The 16,455-nt window shown below is 63.3% G+C and overlaps 1 protein-coding gene across 1 annotated transcript in view; it reads right to left on the minus strand.

Moving 5' to 3' along the window:
• Window positions 1–1,339: 1,339 nt before the first annotated feature.
• Window positions 1,340–16,455, minus strand: part of LOC124234328 (ATP-dependent 6-phosphofructokinase, liver type-like) — a 28,285-nt gene continuing 13,169 nt past the window's right edge. The window contains 16 exon segments of the mRNA XM_046651646.1: window positions 1,340–1,899; window positions 2,309–2,414; window positions 2,501–2,600; window positions 3,266–3,377; window positions 3,624–3,685; window positions 4,091–4,255; window positions 5,937–6,089; window positions 6,891–6,978; window positions 7,420–7,490; window positions 7,848–7,994; window positions 9,256–9,319; window positions 9,960–10,024; window positions 10,867–10,992; window positions 12,975–13,067; window positions 14,025–14,155; window position 16,455. The exon segment at window position 16,455 is cut by the window's right edge and continues 76 nt beyond it. Of these exon segments, the coding sequence (XP_046507602.1) occupies window positions 1,752–1,899; window positions 2,309–2,414; window positions 2,501–2,600; window positions 3,266–3,377; window positions 3,624–3,685; window positions 4,091–4,255; window positions 5,937–6,089; window positions 6,891–6,978; window positions 7,420–7,490; window positions 7,848–7,994; window positions 9,256–9,319; window positions 9,960–10,024; window positions 10,867–10,992; window positions 12,975–13,067; window positions 14,025–14,155; window position 16,455 (1,632 nt within the window). The 3' untranslated portion in view covers window positions 1,340–1,751.

Genomic DNA, 16,455 nt, shown 5'->3' on the forward strand with positions numbered 1-16,455 from the left:
ACACATGCAGGCACATAATGCACACGCACACACGGCACATAATGCATATATGAACACAGGCACACACATGCACACCCGTGTGCAGTCACACATGCAGGCACATTCATGTACTTGCACGTGCATATATGCGCACACACATGCACACCCGTACTTGCACACATATATGCAGGCACACATATGCACAGGTTTCTGGGCCCCAGGAACTTGTCCCTGGTCTTGGGACAGGGGCTCAGAGCCTCGGGGCTCTCTCCTTGGGGCATTGTCCCCTCCTGGTCCTGCCCCAGGACCACCCACATGCACAGAAGCCAGAGCAGACTGGAGGGGCTCCAACTCCAGAAATGGACACCCAGGAGCCCCCAGCCAACACAGTGAGGCTGGCGTGCCCCCCACCCCAGCACAGGGCCAGCCCAACCATGCCACTGTCTGTGAAGTGACCAAGGCTCCCTGCCAGGTCTAGGGGGACATGAGGCAGCCTGAGGGACAGAGGGCCCAGCCTGGTCCCTAGAGCCGCCCAGCCAGCCTGGGTCCAACCAGGAGACTCCCTGCCCAGGGACCCCTGGTGTAGCCTGTGGGCCCCCTGCGGCCAGGACATCCCCACAAAACCTCATGGTCCCAGAACCTCCTCCTGAGCCAGAGCAGGAGTGTGGGCCAGGAGCAGCCCTGGACGCATGAGTGCCCAGGTAACTGCGGTGGGAACAGACATGGAGGGTACGGCGCGCTCAGGAGTCATGCACGGGGTCCCGCCAAGGTGCAGACTCCATGTGGTCGAGGCTCAGGGCATCCCCTTGGGGACCGCAGTTCCAGCACCACATGGCAGAGCAAGGGTCTACGCTACCCCCAGAGCTTCTGGTGGATCAGCCCCTGGCCCCCACTAGCGACGAAGTTTCTGGCTGCCTCCCGCCCTCGACCACCCTCACCAGTGTCTCCCGGGACGTTTACTCAGTTCAGCCACCCGCCCCCAGGACCTTGGCTCTGCTTCCAAGACCCCAGCCCAGGCTGAGCGTAGGGAAGTGTTCCAGGTCAGACTTGGGGCCTGGGAACCTGGCTGAGAAATCCATCCAAGACTGAGGGAGGCTAGGCCTGTCACCCCTCAGACAGGCCGGGGGGCTCAGGTCAGCCCTCAGGACACAGCAGGGAGGGGCCCAGGTCACCCCATCAGCAGGGAGGGACTGTTGGTCCTGGAAGGTGAGTGTGGCCCCAGAGGGCGTGTGTCCCTGAGACCTCAGGGCCCACGGAGGGCCCCAGACCCGTGCATGCAGGTGGGAGGCTTCTGACCCACAGCCCATCCCCCTCCCTAGAAGGTTCCATGGGCCCTGCTTCCCAGAGACTGACGGCACACCACAGTCAGGGTATTTTATTTCTAGAAAAGGTGACAAGCTTTGTCAGCCACAGTGGCCAGTGTACACAGGAGCAGGGTCACAGTGAGGCCCACGGGGCACGGCCCCCCTCGGCACAGAGACTGGGCGCTGGTCCCCCCAAGGGCTGGTGAGGGTGAGATCCCAGCATGGGGAAAGGCTCAGGGCCACGCGGGGCGCCGAGGCAGAGGGGCAGCAGTGTCCAAACATGGACGCCCTCATGTCCCCTGGGCTGGAACGTGGGCGCCCAGGGTGCTCTGTCCCAGAAGACAGCCCAGCAGACAGCAGGGGACAGAGCTGGGCTGAGAGGGCTGTGTTCCCCACCTGCCGGCAGGCTCTCAGCAGCAGCAGCCCCAGCCCCAGGGAGGGAGGCCAGTGGAGGTGGCAGGCACAGCTTCAGAAGCCCTTCTCCATGCTCAGCGTGCGGCGGGTGACGTGCTCCAGCTGCCCGGACACGTAGTCGGCCATGCTGATGCGGTAGTGCGCCAGCATCTTCAGCATGAGCCGCAGGTTCAGCCACCACTGCTCCCGGGGCATGCGGTGCCTGCAGCGGGCGGGGGTCAGGGTCAGGGGAGCAACTCGGGCCGCAGCCTCCACCCAGGACACCCCTCCTCGGGGCACCTGGACACTGGCCCCAGCCGCTGCACTCGAGCAGGGCATGGCAGTGGACCTGGGGTCCCCGTCCCTCCGGGGCCTGCACCAGGAGGGGCTCAGCACAGACTCGCTGGGGGACGGAGTCGGGGACACGTACTCTCAGACCTGGCCAGTCTGGCTGAGCCCACCCCACCCTCTGCCCTCTCGGGAGGAGCAGCGACAGGGGGTCAGCCCTGGGTGTAGGGACGGTGCTGCCCCATGGGGCCAGGGCTCGAGTGTGGCCGCACTGCCCTCCTGGCACACTGGCCCCTGGAACGCCTAGGCCTGGTCAGTCCACCCCTCTCTTTGGAGGGACTCACTCAAAGTCAGTGTCCTTCTTGAGCTCGGTGACAGGGCTGAACGCCACCACCTTCTTCCGCAGGCCGATCACGCAGGCTGAGTCGGGGGCGTTGGCGAACACCCGACCTGTGGACACAGGCACGTGCCGGCAGCCTCACACCCAGGCCCTGGCGGAGTGCAGGGGCAGTCCGGGCCTCCCTCCCCCAACGTACCCTTGCGGTAGACTGCCTGCAGCTTCTCCGACATCCAGAGCATGGCCTTCATCCCCAGCTTGGTACCATAGTTCCGGTCGAAGGGGGTTGGAGCCCCACCCTGAAAACACAGCGGTGGGGCCACCTCCTGGGCGCCGAGAGGAGCAGACCGGCCCGAGGCAGGGGCCCCCCACCTTGGCTCTGCCATGACCTCAGGTGAACCCTCCCGGGCAGCTTCTGACACCTCATCCCCTCCAACCGCCAAGCACTTCTGTCTGTTCCCTTTGCCTGCCTCCAACTCAGCCAAGGCCCCTTTCTCTACCCCAAATCTGGCCCAAAAGCCACCTCCAGAGGCCGAGCAGTGGGCTGCCATCGAGGGGGGTGGCCTCCATGGGCCCCTGTGTCCGGGAGGCAGGTCCCACCACCAGTGAGCAAGGACCCCATGGGAGAGGGGAGCTCTCAGGACGCACATGGCCCCACGTCAGGCTGGGAAACCCCCAGAGCACAGGCTTCCTGCAGGGCCACCAGGAGGTGGTGGAGGTGAGGGGATGGAGGCAGCCACAGGGCTCCCGGGCCTGCCCCTTCCTGGCGGCGAGGCCTGTCTCCTCACCTGCACCACAGGCTGATGAGCACCCTGGCTGGGGGTAAGATGGAGGCGGCCAGGTGCCCCATGAGGACATGCACAGGGAAGCGTCCCCATCTGCCATGGCCTCCTGGGTCCCCTCAGCCCAGGTACAGATGGAGGCTGAGGGCCACCTTCCAGAATCCACGCTCCTGGACCCATACCTGCTGCAGGTGGCCCAGGACATTGGTCCTGCAGTCAAAGACACCCTTCCCCTCGGAGGAGTACAGGTTGTACAGAAACTCCGTGGTGTAGTATTCGTGGCACTTCTCATTTCTGCGGAGAGGAACAGCCACTCAGGACTTGCCAGGATGCTGAGCCCCACTGGGCCAGGCCCCCAGCTGGGTCTGGGGAGGGGCAGCACCTCAGGAAAGCCCGACCCCACCCTGCCCTTTGGGAGGCTGCCTCCACCTTGTTCTACCCCTCGGCAGCCTGGCCTGCAGCACGGGGGTCTTGAAGCCCCCACCACGGCCTGAGCAGACACCTCCCCCTGCCCGGGCCCAGGACTACCGGCAGCCTCACCGGAGCACCAGGCCCCTCTGGATGTCCGTCTTCATCTTCTCCGTCAGGTGCTCCACGTTGGCCTGCAGGGGCGAGGCAACACGGGTGAGCCGCAGTCGGGGCAGCAGCCAGCACTGCACCCACCCGCAGCCGGAAGGCTGTCTGGGAAGAAATATTCCAGACTAACCGACAGGTGGGGCTGGTGTGACCTGGGGTGATGGGGGACACAGCTGGTGGGAGGGTGCTGGGAGATGGAGGCTAGACCGTGAGGCTGGGTTGGGGGTGGACGGTGCCAGGAGGCCATGGAAGCCACAATGTGGACACTGGGTGGGGGGAGTGCACAGATGAGGGGGTGCACAGGTCACAAGCCCCCAGGCTGTCAGGCTGTTGCCCCTTGGTCTGGGCCCCAGGCCAGCCCGTGTGGGTCTCAGGAGGGGCCCACTCAGCCCCACTGGGGGTCTGCAGCCAGAGAAGGGCTGCAGGCTCACCTTTAAGTCTTGGATGTTGAAAGGGTCCTCAAAGACGTAGGCGGCGTCAGCCCCCACGGCGATGCCAGTCACAGTGGCCAGGTAGCCACAGTAGCCTCCCATGGTCTCCACGATGAACACGCGGCGCTTGGTCCCCGAGGCCGACTGCTTGATGCGGTCACAGCTCTGGGGGGCCAGGGGTGGTCAGGACCCTTCCCGGGGGGCCACGGAGAGCTGCTAAGCTGCAGGGACCCAAGCCTCTCTCCAGAGCTGACCAAGGATCGGAGGAGCTGGGGAAAGCCTCGCCCTGCATGCCCAAGGCACCAGCAGCCCTCACCACGCGCTCTCCACAAGGCCACGCAGAATCAGGGGCCCTCAACCAGGGCGGTTCTGCTCCCGGGGACAATGGGGGAGTCACTAGCATCCAGTGGGTGGAGGCCAGGGACATGCTGGGGGCTCTCTCTGACATTGCCCAGGGCTACACTGGGCTTTAACGTCCTCATCCGTAAAGAGGGGAGGACTCTCCTGCCACTGGACGGTCATTGTGAACAAGGGACCAGATGACATGTGAAGGAATATGCTCTGCAGATGCTAATGACAATGTGAAATGTAATGATAATCCTAACTCGGAATGGCTCAGAGTTTGAAAAGGAAATTATAACATTAAACAAACAACTAAGAAAAAGGAAATAAAACAAGATAAGCAGGTTATCGGAGTCTGAACCAGGAGGTTGAACCCCAGAAAGAAACAGAAAGCAAAGTGTAGGACATAGCTGCAATGCTGGCCAAAGGATCAGTATCCTACATATGTAAAAAGCACTTACAAATTAAAAAAAAACCTCACCAAGAGAAAAATGGTAAATGATGGGAAAAGATAATTTCCAAAAAAGCCACAAACAGATAAGAAACAGGTATAGAAAAATGTTCGACTTCCCCAGAAATCAGAGCTGCATGTTAGAATACCATCATCCCCATCACAGAAGCAAAGAAAACAGGACTGCATTTGGCGCTGGCCAGAGGCAGGGGCACAGAAGGTTCAGAAGGAGCCGTGGGCAGCCCACAGCCTGTGTAGATGGGGGAGGGGGTGAGTTCAGAGAAAACCCCGCAAGATCACAGGACCTCCAGGTCGGGAGATGAAGTGGCTTTCCTTTAGTCTCTTGTGGGTTCCATTCATATTTCCTCCTTTCTCTAGTAACACACAGAACCTGCTCAGGGTCCACACACCCCCTTCCAGCTTCTGAGCCCCCCCACAGACACATGGAGGTGCTGGACCCTCAGGAAAGTTGGGCTCATGTGGGGCCACAGATGGGTGGTGGGAAGGGTCCGGAGGGTGGAGAGAGCAATGAGGAGGCCCCTGCGGAGGTCCCAGGGCCAGCCCTGCTCGGACCCCTCCAGGGATGGAGCCCCCACCTCCAGGGAAGCCCGTGCCGAGGTGGATGGCTCCGATGACTGGAAGGCTCTCTGGAGCACGCGCCCTCCCACGTCCTAGCCAGTGGCCTCAGTTTCCCCCACATCCACACATGGCTGCCTCACTGGATAGATCCGTGGCCTGACATCCACACCACTACATTAGCACAACTAAGTCAGCTCCAGCCCTGACTGCTGTTATCCTTGGGTCCCAGCGACCCCAGAGCCACACCCCTGCCTGCCGTCCATAAGACTTTGTGCTGCAGCCAAGTTCTGCCCACTCCCGATGCAGTCAGCGGCCTCAGTGCAGGCACGACGCTCCGTTGCACCCGCAGCAGCCCCTCTGGGCGCTCAGCACTCTGTGCTTTGCCCCCAGGGCCCCGCTTCCTGGGGGCTTGCCGCCGGCACCCCATCCCTGCCTGAGTCTTGCCAAGTGGGGCGGTGGGGCCCAGCGCCCTACCTCCATGGCAGCATTGACAGCAGTGTCACAGCCCAGGCTGAAGTCGGTGCCCGGCACGTTGTTGCTGATGGTGGCCGGGATGACGCACAGGACGATGCACAGCTCCTCGTAGCGCCCGCGGGCCTCCACCAGCTGCAGCACCCCCTCGTAGGCCTGTGGGCAGGCGGGTGGGCAGGGGGCTCAGGGCCGTGCAGGAGAGGCTGGGCTGCGGGGAGAGGCGGGGGAGGCGAAGGCAGGCTCCAGGGCTGGGAACACTTGGCCCGCTCCCCAGCGGCTGGCTGTGTGCCTAGGACTGGGCGTTGGGACCACCCACTCCCACTCCCAGGGCCATGACCCAGCAGGCCCCACCCAGGAGCTATGTCGTCCCAGTCGGCCAGGGACACTGGACTCCAAGGAAGACTGGAAGGAGGCCCACCCTCCCTGCCTGGACCCCACTCCACTCCATGCAGTCTGCAGGGGGCTCAGGCTCCCCAGGAAAGGGCGAGAGGGGACGTTAGTCACTTAAGAGGGCTGGCCAGGAACGAGCGCCATGCCAGCAGTGCCAGAACTCTGCTGAGCTGCACCGTGGACGGCCACCCTACAGTGAGGGACTGAGGCCACCTGGGCCTCCTGCCCCAGGCTATCCCGCCCCACCCAACCTGGGACATGCGCCTGTCCAGTGGTGAGGCTCAGAGCTGCCCCTCCTCCTCCCCCCCCATCCCCCAACCCCCCCGACCAGCACCAACAGCACCAGGTTGCCAGCATTCATTTGAACTCTGTGCCACCCTCAGGAGAAGGTGAAAATCCTCCCAAAGCCGACACCACACTTCCCCTCGGGGACCCGCCAGTCTTCACCGGCCTGTAGTCACTTCCCGGCACGTGGGGTTTCCAGAAGGGCCCCAGACGAGGGGGAGATGCTCTCGGGTCTCCTCCACATGCCCCCCAGCCTGTTGGTTCCCTGGGCAGCCCCCTCACCTCGAAGCCGCCGATGACCAGCAGGGCATGGATGTTGTAGGCGCGGACACTGTCTGCGATTTTCTCCATGTAGCTCTTGGGCAGCGTCCTGCGGTGGAGATAAATCAGATGAACATGTCACGTCCACACAGAACGCCAGGCTGGAAGGACACACGTCCACACTGCAGCTGGCCGTGGGGGAGAAGGCCCTGGGCTGTGGTGAGGCAATTCCCGTCTAGAGGTGGAAGGAGGGCGCTGGCCACTCGCCTCCTGCCAGCCCGGCTGTGAGCTCCACTTCCTGCCCAAGGGGATGCTCTCCGCAGGCAAGGGGCCACTGAGCAGCCTCCTTGACACCAGTGGCCACAGGTGGGCTCTCAACCAGGAAGCCCCAGGCAGGAGAGTCAGAAGCCTGCTCTGGGCAGGTCACCAGCCAGAAGGGGGATGTCGCCAAGGCCAAGGGGCTGAGCTCTCCTGTGGCCTGCATTCTGGCTCTCCCACCCCCAGCAGCCCACAGTGGCCAAGAGGCCTGGGACGGTGGCCAGCCACTGACCTCTTGGTCCCCAGCATGGAGCCACCACGCCCCAGCCAGCCAGCCACGTCGTGCCAGCCCACTTCTTGCACCTGCAGGAGAGACACGCAGCTTCAGGGGGCAGGCCAGAGGCAGTGGCACATTCCTCCTCAGGTGACAGAGCTGTGGTCAGGGAGAGCCCTTCCTCGAGGGGGACAGAGGCCGTGCCAGGTGCCAACCGTCATGCTGCAGGTCAGAGTCGGGTTTGGGGGCCTGGCTGGCGCAGCTAACGTGGCCACAGCTGCTCCCCTCTCCCAGGGCCCCTGATCTGCTTTCACAGGCCATTCCCTGTGTCCGGTGGCCCCTGCTTGTGAGCAGACGAGGGCTGGGTCATAAACCAACAGAAGAGGAGCACGCCCCAGCCACTGCAGCACCGTCCCCGGCCCGGCCTCCGTCACAGCCGCACCTACCTGACCCTTGGCCAGGCCCTCAAAGCCGTCATGCACGACGTACACGGTGTGGCCTTGGGAAATGCCGCAGCGCACGGCCGAGCGCACGGCCGCGTTCATGCCGGCCGCCGGGGCCCCCACGTTCAGGATGGCCAAGGAGAAGTTGGTCTACAGGGAAGGGAGGAGAGAGGAGTCAGCACCGGGCGGGGAGGCCCAGCTGACCCAGACAGCTCAGCCAGAGCAGCTTCCAGAGAGGGGCCCAGGTTCTCGTGCCAGCCTGGACACTGTCCAGCAAGGGGCTCCCTGGGAATGAAGCTATCTGTCCTACTGCCCCCACCAGCTTCTGGCAAAGACCCGACGAGCTGTGGTGCAAGCTCGGCTCGTAAACTGCCAAGTCCTCGGCCAAAGGCAGCAGCAAGAAGAGTTCACACACTGTCAGCCGAGCATGGCTTGGGCCACAGTCAGTGCCTGCCTGGAGGCCTTCAGCAGTCACCCCACACTTGGGGTCAGGGCAGCTGGCGCCGCAAAGTCATTGGCGATCAGCACGGATGCACCAAGAGAGAAGGGGCCACTGCTGTCATTGTAAGTTTTCCAGCAGCCACATTTCCCAGTGGCTAAGAAGCAGGTGACACTCCTTTTAATAGTAGGATTGATTTAACCAAAATATTATGCCCTCAACCTGGAATCAATGTAAGAAATTCCTAGCAGACTAGTCCACATCCATTTTCCCTTCAGCGTCCGTGGAACCCTGCCTGTGTTTTGGCATGTACAGCACTCGCCATGGGCAGCCATGTTCCAAGCACAGCATGGCCACATGTGGCCAGTGGCTCTGCCAGGCAGCGTGGCTCTGCGGGGTCCTGGTAACCCCGGCTGGTTCAGAGGGGGCACGTGGAGACCACTCTGCTGCACCGGGGCGGGGACAGGGGAAGTTGCCCATCCCTGACTACCTTCTGGGATCAGTGGGGGCCAGGACCCCAATGTCCATGACTGTCACGATGGGACCCTTTCCTTGTCCCCCAGGATTTCAGAAACGAGTTCTGCTATATCCTTTTCTGAAGAGAGCCCATTTCCTGAGGTTTTTAGCTATGTTGGAACGTTTCATGAACGTTGGCTCACTCCCCTCCCGAGTTAAATCGACAGGCCTGACTTAACCTCCTTCGGCTGTTTGACAAGCAGCTGCCAGCGGAATGTCCAGGCCGGACACAGGCTGCCTAGGACCTGCTGCTCAAGCAGAGGCCGAGCTGACCCTCTCAGCTCACAGCTCGGACCCCAGACAGGACGCAGGGTCCCCGGCCCAGCTGGGCCGCTCAGAGCTCCCCGCCTCCTGGGCAGGGGCGGCAGGCCGACCCCACAGGCAACCCTGCGGCAGGGGCCGAGCGAGGCGGCTGCAGAGACAACAGCCGTGGGTCTGCCGCTCGCACCACCTCACCTTCTCTTTGGAGACCTTCTGGTGTGCAAGCAGCTTGTAAATGTTCCAGTTGTTCTCAAAGCTCCTGGAACGGAAGCCGGTCATGCATCACACAGCCCAGCGGCCACAGCCCACGCCACACAGCTCGGCACAGCATGCGGCCCGCAGCCCAGCCCGGCACAGCCCACCTCCCCTCCTGTCGCCACAAGCCCTAGCTGGGCGCCATCGCTGGGCCGTGGAAGACCCCCATGGAACATGCGATCCCAACCCCCTCTCAGCAAAGCGAGCGCCCCGTGTCCAGCCTGCATGGGTGGGGAGCACGGCCATGGAACCGTGGAAACCAGATCGGCAGATCCAGCCCACCGGGTCCCCAGGCTTGCCTCACTGCTACTCCTGTGGACGCCCCCTGCCCCACAGTGCCCACCCCAACCCTACCTGTGCTGTGCCCCCACCCCCACCCCCACCCTGCATGGCGGCTCCACGTCCACCCCCAGCCTTCCTGCTTCCTGGCCCCAGGACCATTAAGACCCTGTCCTTCCTGCCCTACTTCACAGGGCTCAGCCGTTCACACTCGGAAGGAGGGTCTCAGGAGAGCACGTGGGCGCCATCTGCAGGTGTGCATATCCTGCGTGTCAGGGGTACAGCCGTGTGTGAGCCACGTGGGAGTCTGCCCCGGGCTGCGCTGAGCAGACGGCGCCCCGACCTCAGCCCCAAGAGGCCCTCACCTGCCGCGGAGCTGGATGGCCTCGTCGAAGCGCTTCTCATCCATGGCCTTCTGCACCTCCTTTGTCTTAAAGAAAACGGAGAGCACGGGCTGGAGGAGGCGGCCTGGCGCACACTTAGCCGCCGACTCGGAGCCCCACCTGACCCAGCCACCGGGCCCTCCCCAGCAGGGGCACCCCGGGCCTCGCTCCTCCTCAGCTCCTGGGGGCCCAGCCAGGGCCTCGGCGACAGAGGGTGAAGCTGACTTGGCCCTCAGACCCATGGCCAACGCTAAGTCTGCCCCGAACTACCTGCCCTCCCCCAGCAGACCCTGCTCTGCCCCCAGCTGCAGGGCCCCCAAACCTGCAGGGCCGGGGCCAGCGTCCCCACACCCAGCCTCTCAGCCTCTCTGCCTTCACCTCCACTCCCCCTCCCCATGGTCCCTGTTCCAGCCACACCAAATCTCCCCCCACAGTCTGCCTGACTTTACCCAGTGGCTCTGGTCACCTGCTCCTCTTCTACTCTGCCAGCCCCAAACGCCCCACCTGGTCCAGTTTGCAAGGTCAGTCTAAGGCCATTGGCTCCAGGCAGCTAGGTGACTTCAGCTCCCCCAGCTCCCTGCAGCTCCCACCCTCTCTTGGGGCTGGTCTCACCTTGGGGACATGCTCACAACTCCCCCGCCTCCCTGGAGGCCTAGAGGTCCCGGACACCCGCTGGGGCCTGCTGCGGGGCAGCAACGCACCCAGACGGCCAGGCCAGGAGGGGGAGACATGAGTGCTGCCTTCTCCATGTAACAATCGTGGGGAGCAGAGGACCCCGGAGGAGACGGGGTGGGGAGAGGGGCCTGCTGGGGCCCTGAGGGGGCCTGGGAGGATGAGCAGTTCTGGCAGGAAGGGGACCCCTCCCTCGGAAGGCGGGCCCAGTACTCACCACCTGCACACACTCCATGAGGGGCAGCCGCACCGACTGGTTCCCCGAGAGGCTGACCACGCAGGCTGGCGTGTCGGGCGTGGCCTCCAGCAGTGCCATCACCGCCTCCATGCCCATCTTGCTGCTCTGAAAGGGGAGAGGGGCAGGGCGGGGCTCAGGCAGGTACAGCCCACCCTTTAACCCCATGCCCACCCCCCACACACACACACACACTTGCTCTGCCCTTTTCTGCTCTGGGGGTTGCACTGAGCCAGCCTCTACACTATGCACCCAACGTTCCTTCACAGATGCACAAACTGTCAGCTTTCAGAGCCTCCCACACACACACTAACAGAAGCTTCTAGAATAAGTGGCACCAGGAACGGTGACCATCATATGACCACCATTCACAACAGCCTTTCCAGGCACCATTTCACAGGGTCTCAGACAGCCCTGCCAAGAAGGCATGGTCCCTACAGGGTGCAGGTTGCAGTGACAGGACGTGCCCATGGTCACTCAGCCTGATGGGCAGGGTGAGAGCTGGAACTGGGTTTCTAGGGTTCTTTCCACTATGCCAAGGTTTCTCGCTTGGGGCTCCTTAATTCACAGTTTTCTTGGTATGTGTGCAAATGATGAATGTGGGCTAGTGGGCTGGGCCAGCTAAAACATTTAGGGATTGCCCTTCTGGGAGACAAATCACAAATGGGGTCCTGGCACAGCCAATAGGGACAGACAGGTACACAAGAAAGCCAGGCCCATGGTCACGGTGCTCTGCTCTATGAGCTATGGCGGGCAGGTCCCATGCCTCCTGCTGTGCCCACAGACCATGCTCCCTGGGTCTCCGAGGCTTTCTGCACATGCTCACGCTGACTGAGGCACCAACCGCTCAGGTTTGTGTCAGGAACCTCACGCTGACTGAGGCACCAACCGCTCAGGTTTGTGTTGGAAGAGGAGCACGGTGCTGAGGGCTCATTAGGGAAGATTTGAGTTCCCTGAGCTCAGGCTCCTCTCCTGTAACACAACCTGCTGTGTGTGCAGGTGTCACCCTGTGGGAACTGAGCGTGGGAACCAGCACAAAATGCTGCCGTGAGTAATAAACTGTCCTGCGTCTCTGACCCAGGCATCTTGTCTCTTCTACCAGCATCCATGAATCTGCCAGGCCAGCCTGTTCTGCAAGTCGGGGAGACTCCAGACCCATCCCGGCGCTTGACAGCCCATCTCTGCCTCCCAAGCTTGGTGGAGGGCTCATGCTTGGCCCCAATTTCCCAGCCCTTCAGGAGGTTCCCCTGAGTGCACCCCTGAGGCCTCACGTAGGGTAGGGGTACCTGGCCAGCTCGGCAGGGTCCCTCTCTGAGGTCACTGTCCCCCTGCTCTGTGACAGGACTGGGGAGATCACGCACTGAGGCATCCTAGGAAAGGAGTATTGCAGCACAGCAGCTGCAGCTCCCCACGGCCCGAGCTGGTCACCTGGCCTCACACCAGCACAGTAGCCCGGGCACAGGTCCCACCTGCCCTGCTGTCTCTAGCCGCACCCCCCCCCCAGGGTGACTAACCCCTGTGTGCAGGCATTTTACCCACCGTGGGGCCTTCCCTATCCCCCAGACCCTGCCTCCACTTGGCTGCAACATGATTCCCACTTTGCAGAGGACAAGGTGGGACCCAGTAGTCATCAGGACGAAGATGGCACACTCAGGCCAGAATCCAGCACTTCCCCCGCCAGCGCCGGGCCTCCCCCCAACGTAAGAGCTGTGGTGCTGGGCCATGGGCCAGCCTCGGACATCACACCCCAGGGGGCCGAGCCCAGGCCCTGCCCTCTGCTCACTCCGCCATCCTTTCCCAGGCACCTGCCAAAAGCCGTCACTGAGGAGGGTCAGGAGCCTGCGCTGACAACACGTGGGGCAGGGACGGGGCTGGCCAGGAGGCAGGGGCACGGCTGGCCCTCCGTTTGCCCCCAGGCCCAAGTTTCCCACCCCACAAAAATGAGGGCCCATGCCTCAGTCTCATCTGCAAGCACTGGCAGAAGTGAGAAAATGCTCACACTCACCCAGGCACGCACACCACGCTCCCCCACCCACGCACGCATGCACACCACGCACGCACGCCCAGGGCCAGAGCAACGCCCCACCTACCAGGATGCGGTCAAACGCCGAGGGGGTCCCTCCCCTCTGCACATGGCCCAGCACCGTCACACGCGTGTCGAAGCCCAGCCTCTGGACCACCAGCTGCTCACAGGGACAGAGTCAGGGGTCTCCTTGGGTTCGATGCCCACCCCCATGGCCCCGCCACCCCACGGCCCGCAACCCTGGTCCTCACCCGGCCCCCGCCCTGCCTCAGGGATGCCAGCCCCTCAGAGTCCCACAGAGCCGGCCCAGGGTTCACGCCCACAGCTGTGAGTGTGGGGGGGGCGTGTCTGTGCATGTGTGTGTATGGATGTGTTTCTGTGGGGGGAGTGTTTGCATTCGAGTGTGGATCTATTTCCAGATGAGTGTGTGAATGTGCGTTTCCACGTGTGTGGGTGTGTGTTCCTGTGTGTGTGTGAGTGAGCGGCCGTCTCCAGGCCCATGGCCCTGGGTGCAGGAGCTCCTTGTGGTCTCCAGCCCCCTCGGGTCTGAGCCCACCAAGCACAGAGAATCAGCAGGTGGGCTGGCTCCTGGCAGCGCTGGTCTGGGGACACGATGACAGGGTGGGCAGCCAAAGTGAGGGGCACGGAGAGTTGGGGGCTGTGCCCCGCTGGAGGACGGGGCCAGGGCCCTGGGGCAGAACGCAGTCAGTGGTGCAGGTCACAGGGAGGACTCGCCACAGTGCCAGTGGCTCAGCTGTGGGTCCAGCACTGGGTGGGTGCTGGGCAACTGTCACTGAGGGGCGGGCAGGGGCTGGGCCCTGACATTGGGATGGTATTGGGGCACTGGATGGGGAGCAGGTCTGGCTCTGCAAGGGACATGTTCTGAATTAAGACTGGACCCCCGAGGGTGGGAGGCTCCCAACCAGTGGGGGGCACACTTCAGCTTCTGGGGCCGGGGCTTCTGGGGAGCCCCTAGGCATGCCCACCCCACATCTGGCTGTCACTGGAGATAAGGAAGTATCCTGCAGGAGCCTCCTACCCGGGAAAACAGGGACCCCAGAGAGAACTGGAGATAAAGGGGTACCCGCCCCCTGCAGCCCTGCCCACCCACACTCACGTCCTTCACGTAGCGGGAGGAGATGGGCTTCCCGTGGCGGTCGATGGCACCCTCCGCGATGATGATGATGTTTAGTCGGGACCCTCGGCTCCGAGTCTAGATCAGAGACACCCCGGAGCTCAGCCACCAGCCTGGAGACACGTGCCCCGGACCCGGGGTCCACACCATGGGACGCACAATCCACAGGAGGAGGGGCAGGGAGTAGACTGAGGTGGGTTGACCAGGACCCAGCTGCCCTTCCTGGGGAGGGGGAGCGGAGAGGGGACCTGGGGGAGGGCTCTTTGCCTGCAGCCTGGGAAGTGGGGGCAGCGGGGAGGAAGGGGCCTCAGGGCCAGGGACCAGGCAGATGCTACAGGCGGGAAGCGAGTGAGGATGCTCCCGGGAGAAGCAGTCAAGGCGGGAAGACGGTAGTTCTGCAGCCTCCCCAGGACTCAGGGGCCGGGAGCTGGGATGGAGAGGCAGAGGGACGCCCCCCAGCAGGTCCTGCAGTCACAGAGTCAATCCTGCCGGGGTCTAACCTGGGACGCTGAGGTCCCCTCTGAGCCTGTTTTCTCATCCTTAAAGTGGGATGACCTCACAGAGCTGGCCACCAGCCAGGACTTCCCGGACACGCTGCGCCTCCAGAGGACTCCCCCTCCCCTCCCCAGGCTGTGCGAGGAGCAGAGGTGGCACCTAGGGACCCATGACACCCCACACCAGCCCTTGACGGGACCCATCACTGCAAACGCAGAGCTCTCTGAGGAAAGTACTTTTTATGCATCTATTTCTTCAACAAACATTTGTGGGATTCACTCCGACCCACAAGCCCTGTGTTTGCCCCGCAGCACCCAAAAAGCCTCAGAGAGGGAGACAGAGCCAGAGCAGCTCCTGCGAGGCCCGGGTGCAGTGGGAGGGGAACCCAGGGGTGAAGGGCTGCCTGGAGGAGGTGGCACTGGTGCAGGTGAGGTGAGACAGCCAGATTGGGTCTGCAGGCGGAGGAGAAGAGCCTGGACCCCCCTCACCACAGCCTGGGAGGTGGGCAGAGCAGAGGGTGACACCTGCACCTCAAAGGTGGGGAAACTGAGGCTGAGGGGAGCCCAGGAAGGACCTGAGGGCCTCACGCAGAGCAGGAAAGAAGCAGAGTGCACCGACCCTGAGTCCAGGCCACTTCCAGGAAGGCCCAGCCCCAAGTTCTCAGAGAGTAAGCCAAGGCCGAGGTCAGCGTGGGACCATCACTACGAGAGCCCAGCGCCAGTCAGGAGCCCCAGCCCCCCAGGGGGCAAGGACTCCATCCGAGGAGAGAACGTGGGCCTCTGGCCAGCCTCACCCGCTGGACTCTGTTAGGCCCTGCCCTCGGCTCCACTGGGGAAGGTTCCAGAAGCCAGTCATGACCCTCAGTCCCTTCCACTGCCCTGGGCAGGGATGCAAAGCTGCTGTGATGGGAGTGAGGCCACCACTGAGACACATGGGGACAGGGATGCTCAAGGGCCAGCTGAAGGCCCGCCTGGCTCTCCCTCAGAAGACAGAGGGCCTGGGCGCTGACCTCCCCGGACTCCAGAACAAAAGGCCCAGCCCCGGGCAGCCTCTGTACTCACCCTGCCACTGGGGCCAGGGCACGGAGGACAGCCAGGGTGGGCACAGCCCGTTAGGGTCCCGACCTGGCCTGAAGTGAACTTGGGCCCCCCTGCCTCAGCCCTCGAGCCCCCTGACTGGAAGGCACCCCTCTCTCCCAGCACAGCACCCCACTCCCCGCTTCATGGCCCTCCCGTCCACACTGAGCCCCAGCCCGGCTGAGGGCAAACCTGCCCTAGCTGGGAGCTCTTGGGGGCCCCTGGGGCAGTGGCTGCCTGTCTTGTGCCAGAGCCCTCTGACTCTGACCTGAGGGACAGAGAGCTGCATTCTAGGGGACGGTCACCCCCATCTCGGCACCCTGCTCCTCCCCATGGGCTCTGGCCTCCCTGACCCACTGTGGGCTATTCTACTGGGGCCACTGCTCCATGTCCTCACCCACCCATCTTCACGAGGCCACCTCCCCCCGGCTCAGCCTCAGCAGTCATGGCCCCCAAGAGGCCAGCCTGACTGTGTCCCCACTCCTGCCCCTTGTCCCGTGTCAGCACTGACCACAGAGAGCTGAGCCCACGGCAGCATCCTGAGTGTCCCCCTCTGCCCTCCAGGGGGCAGGCCCCCAGGTGTATCCATGGCAGTCAGCCCTCCCACACCTGGCTGGGTGCCGCCCCCAGGGGGACGCTTGCAGATGCTTGTGGAACCAGAGTGATCACGAATCAGCCAAAGCTGGTCACACAACCCCAGGGAGGCTAACCGGGGGACACCTGCCTCTCTGTGCCGGCCAAGCAGCTCACAGCAGGGACTCTGGGGGAAGACCCTCAGCCGCCTACCTCGCCTGACTCTCTGTGCCGGCCAAGCGGCTCAGGGCAGGGACTCTGGGGGGACC

Source organism: Equus quagga, unplaced genomic scaffold (assembly GCF_021613505.1).
Source record: "Equus quagga isolate Etosha38 unplaced genomic scaffold, UCLA_HA_Equagga_1.0 73442_RagTag, whole genome shotgun sequence".
In the NCBI taxonomy this organism is placed as follows: Eukaryota; Metazoa; Chordata; class Mammalia; order Perissodactyla; family Equidae; genus Equus; species Equus quagga.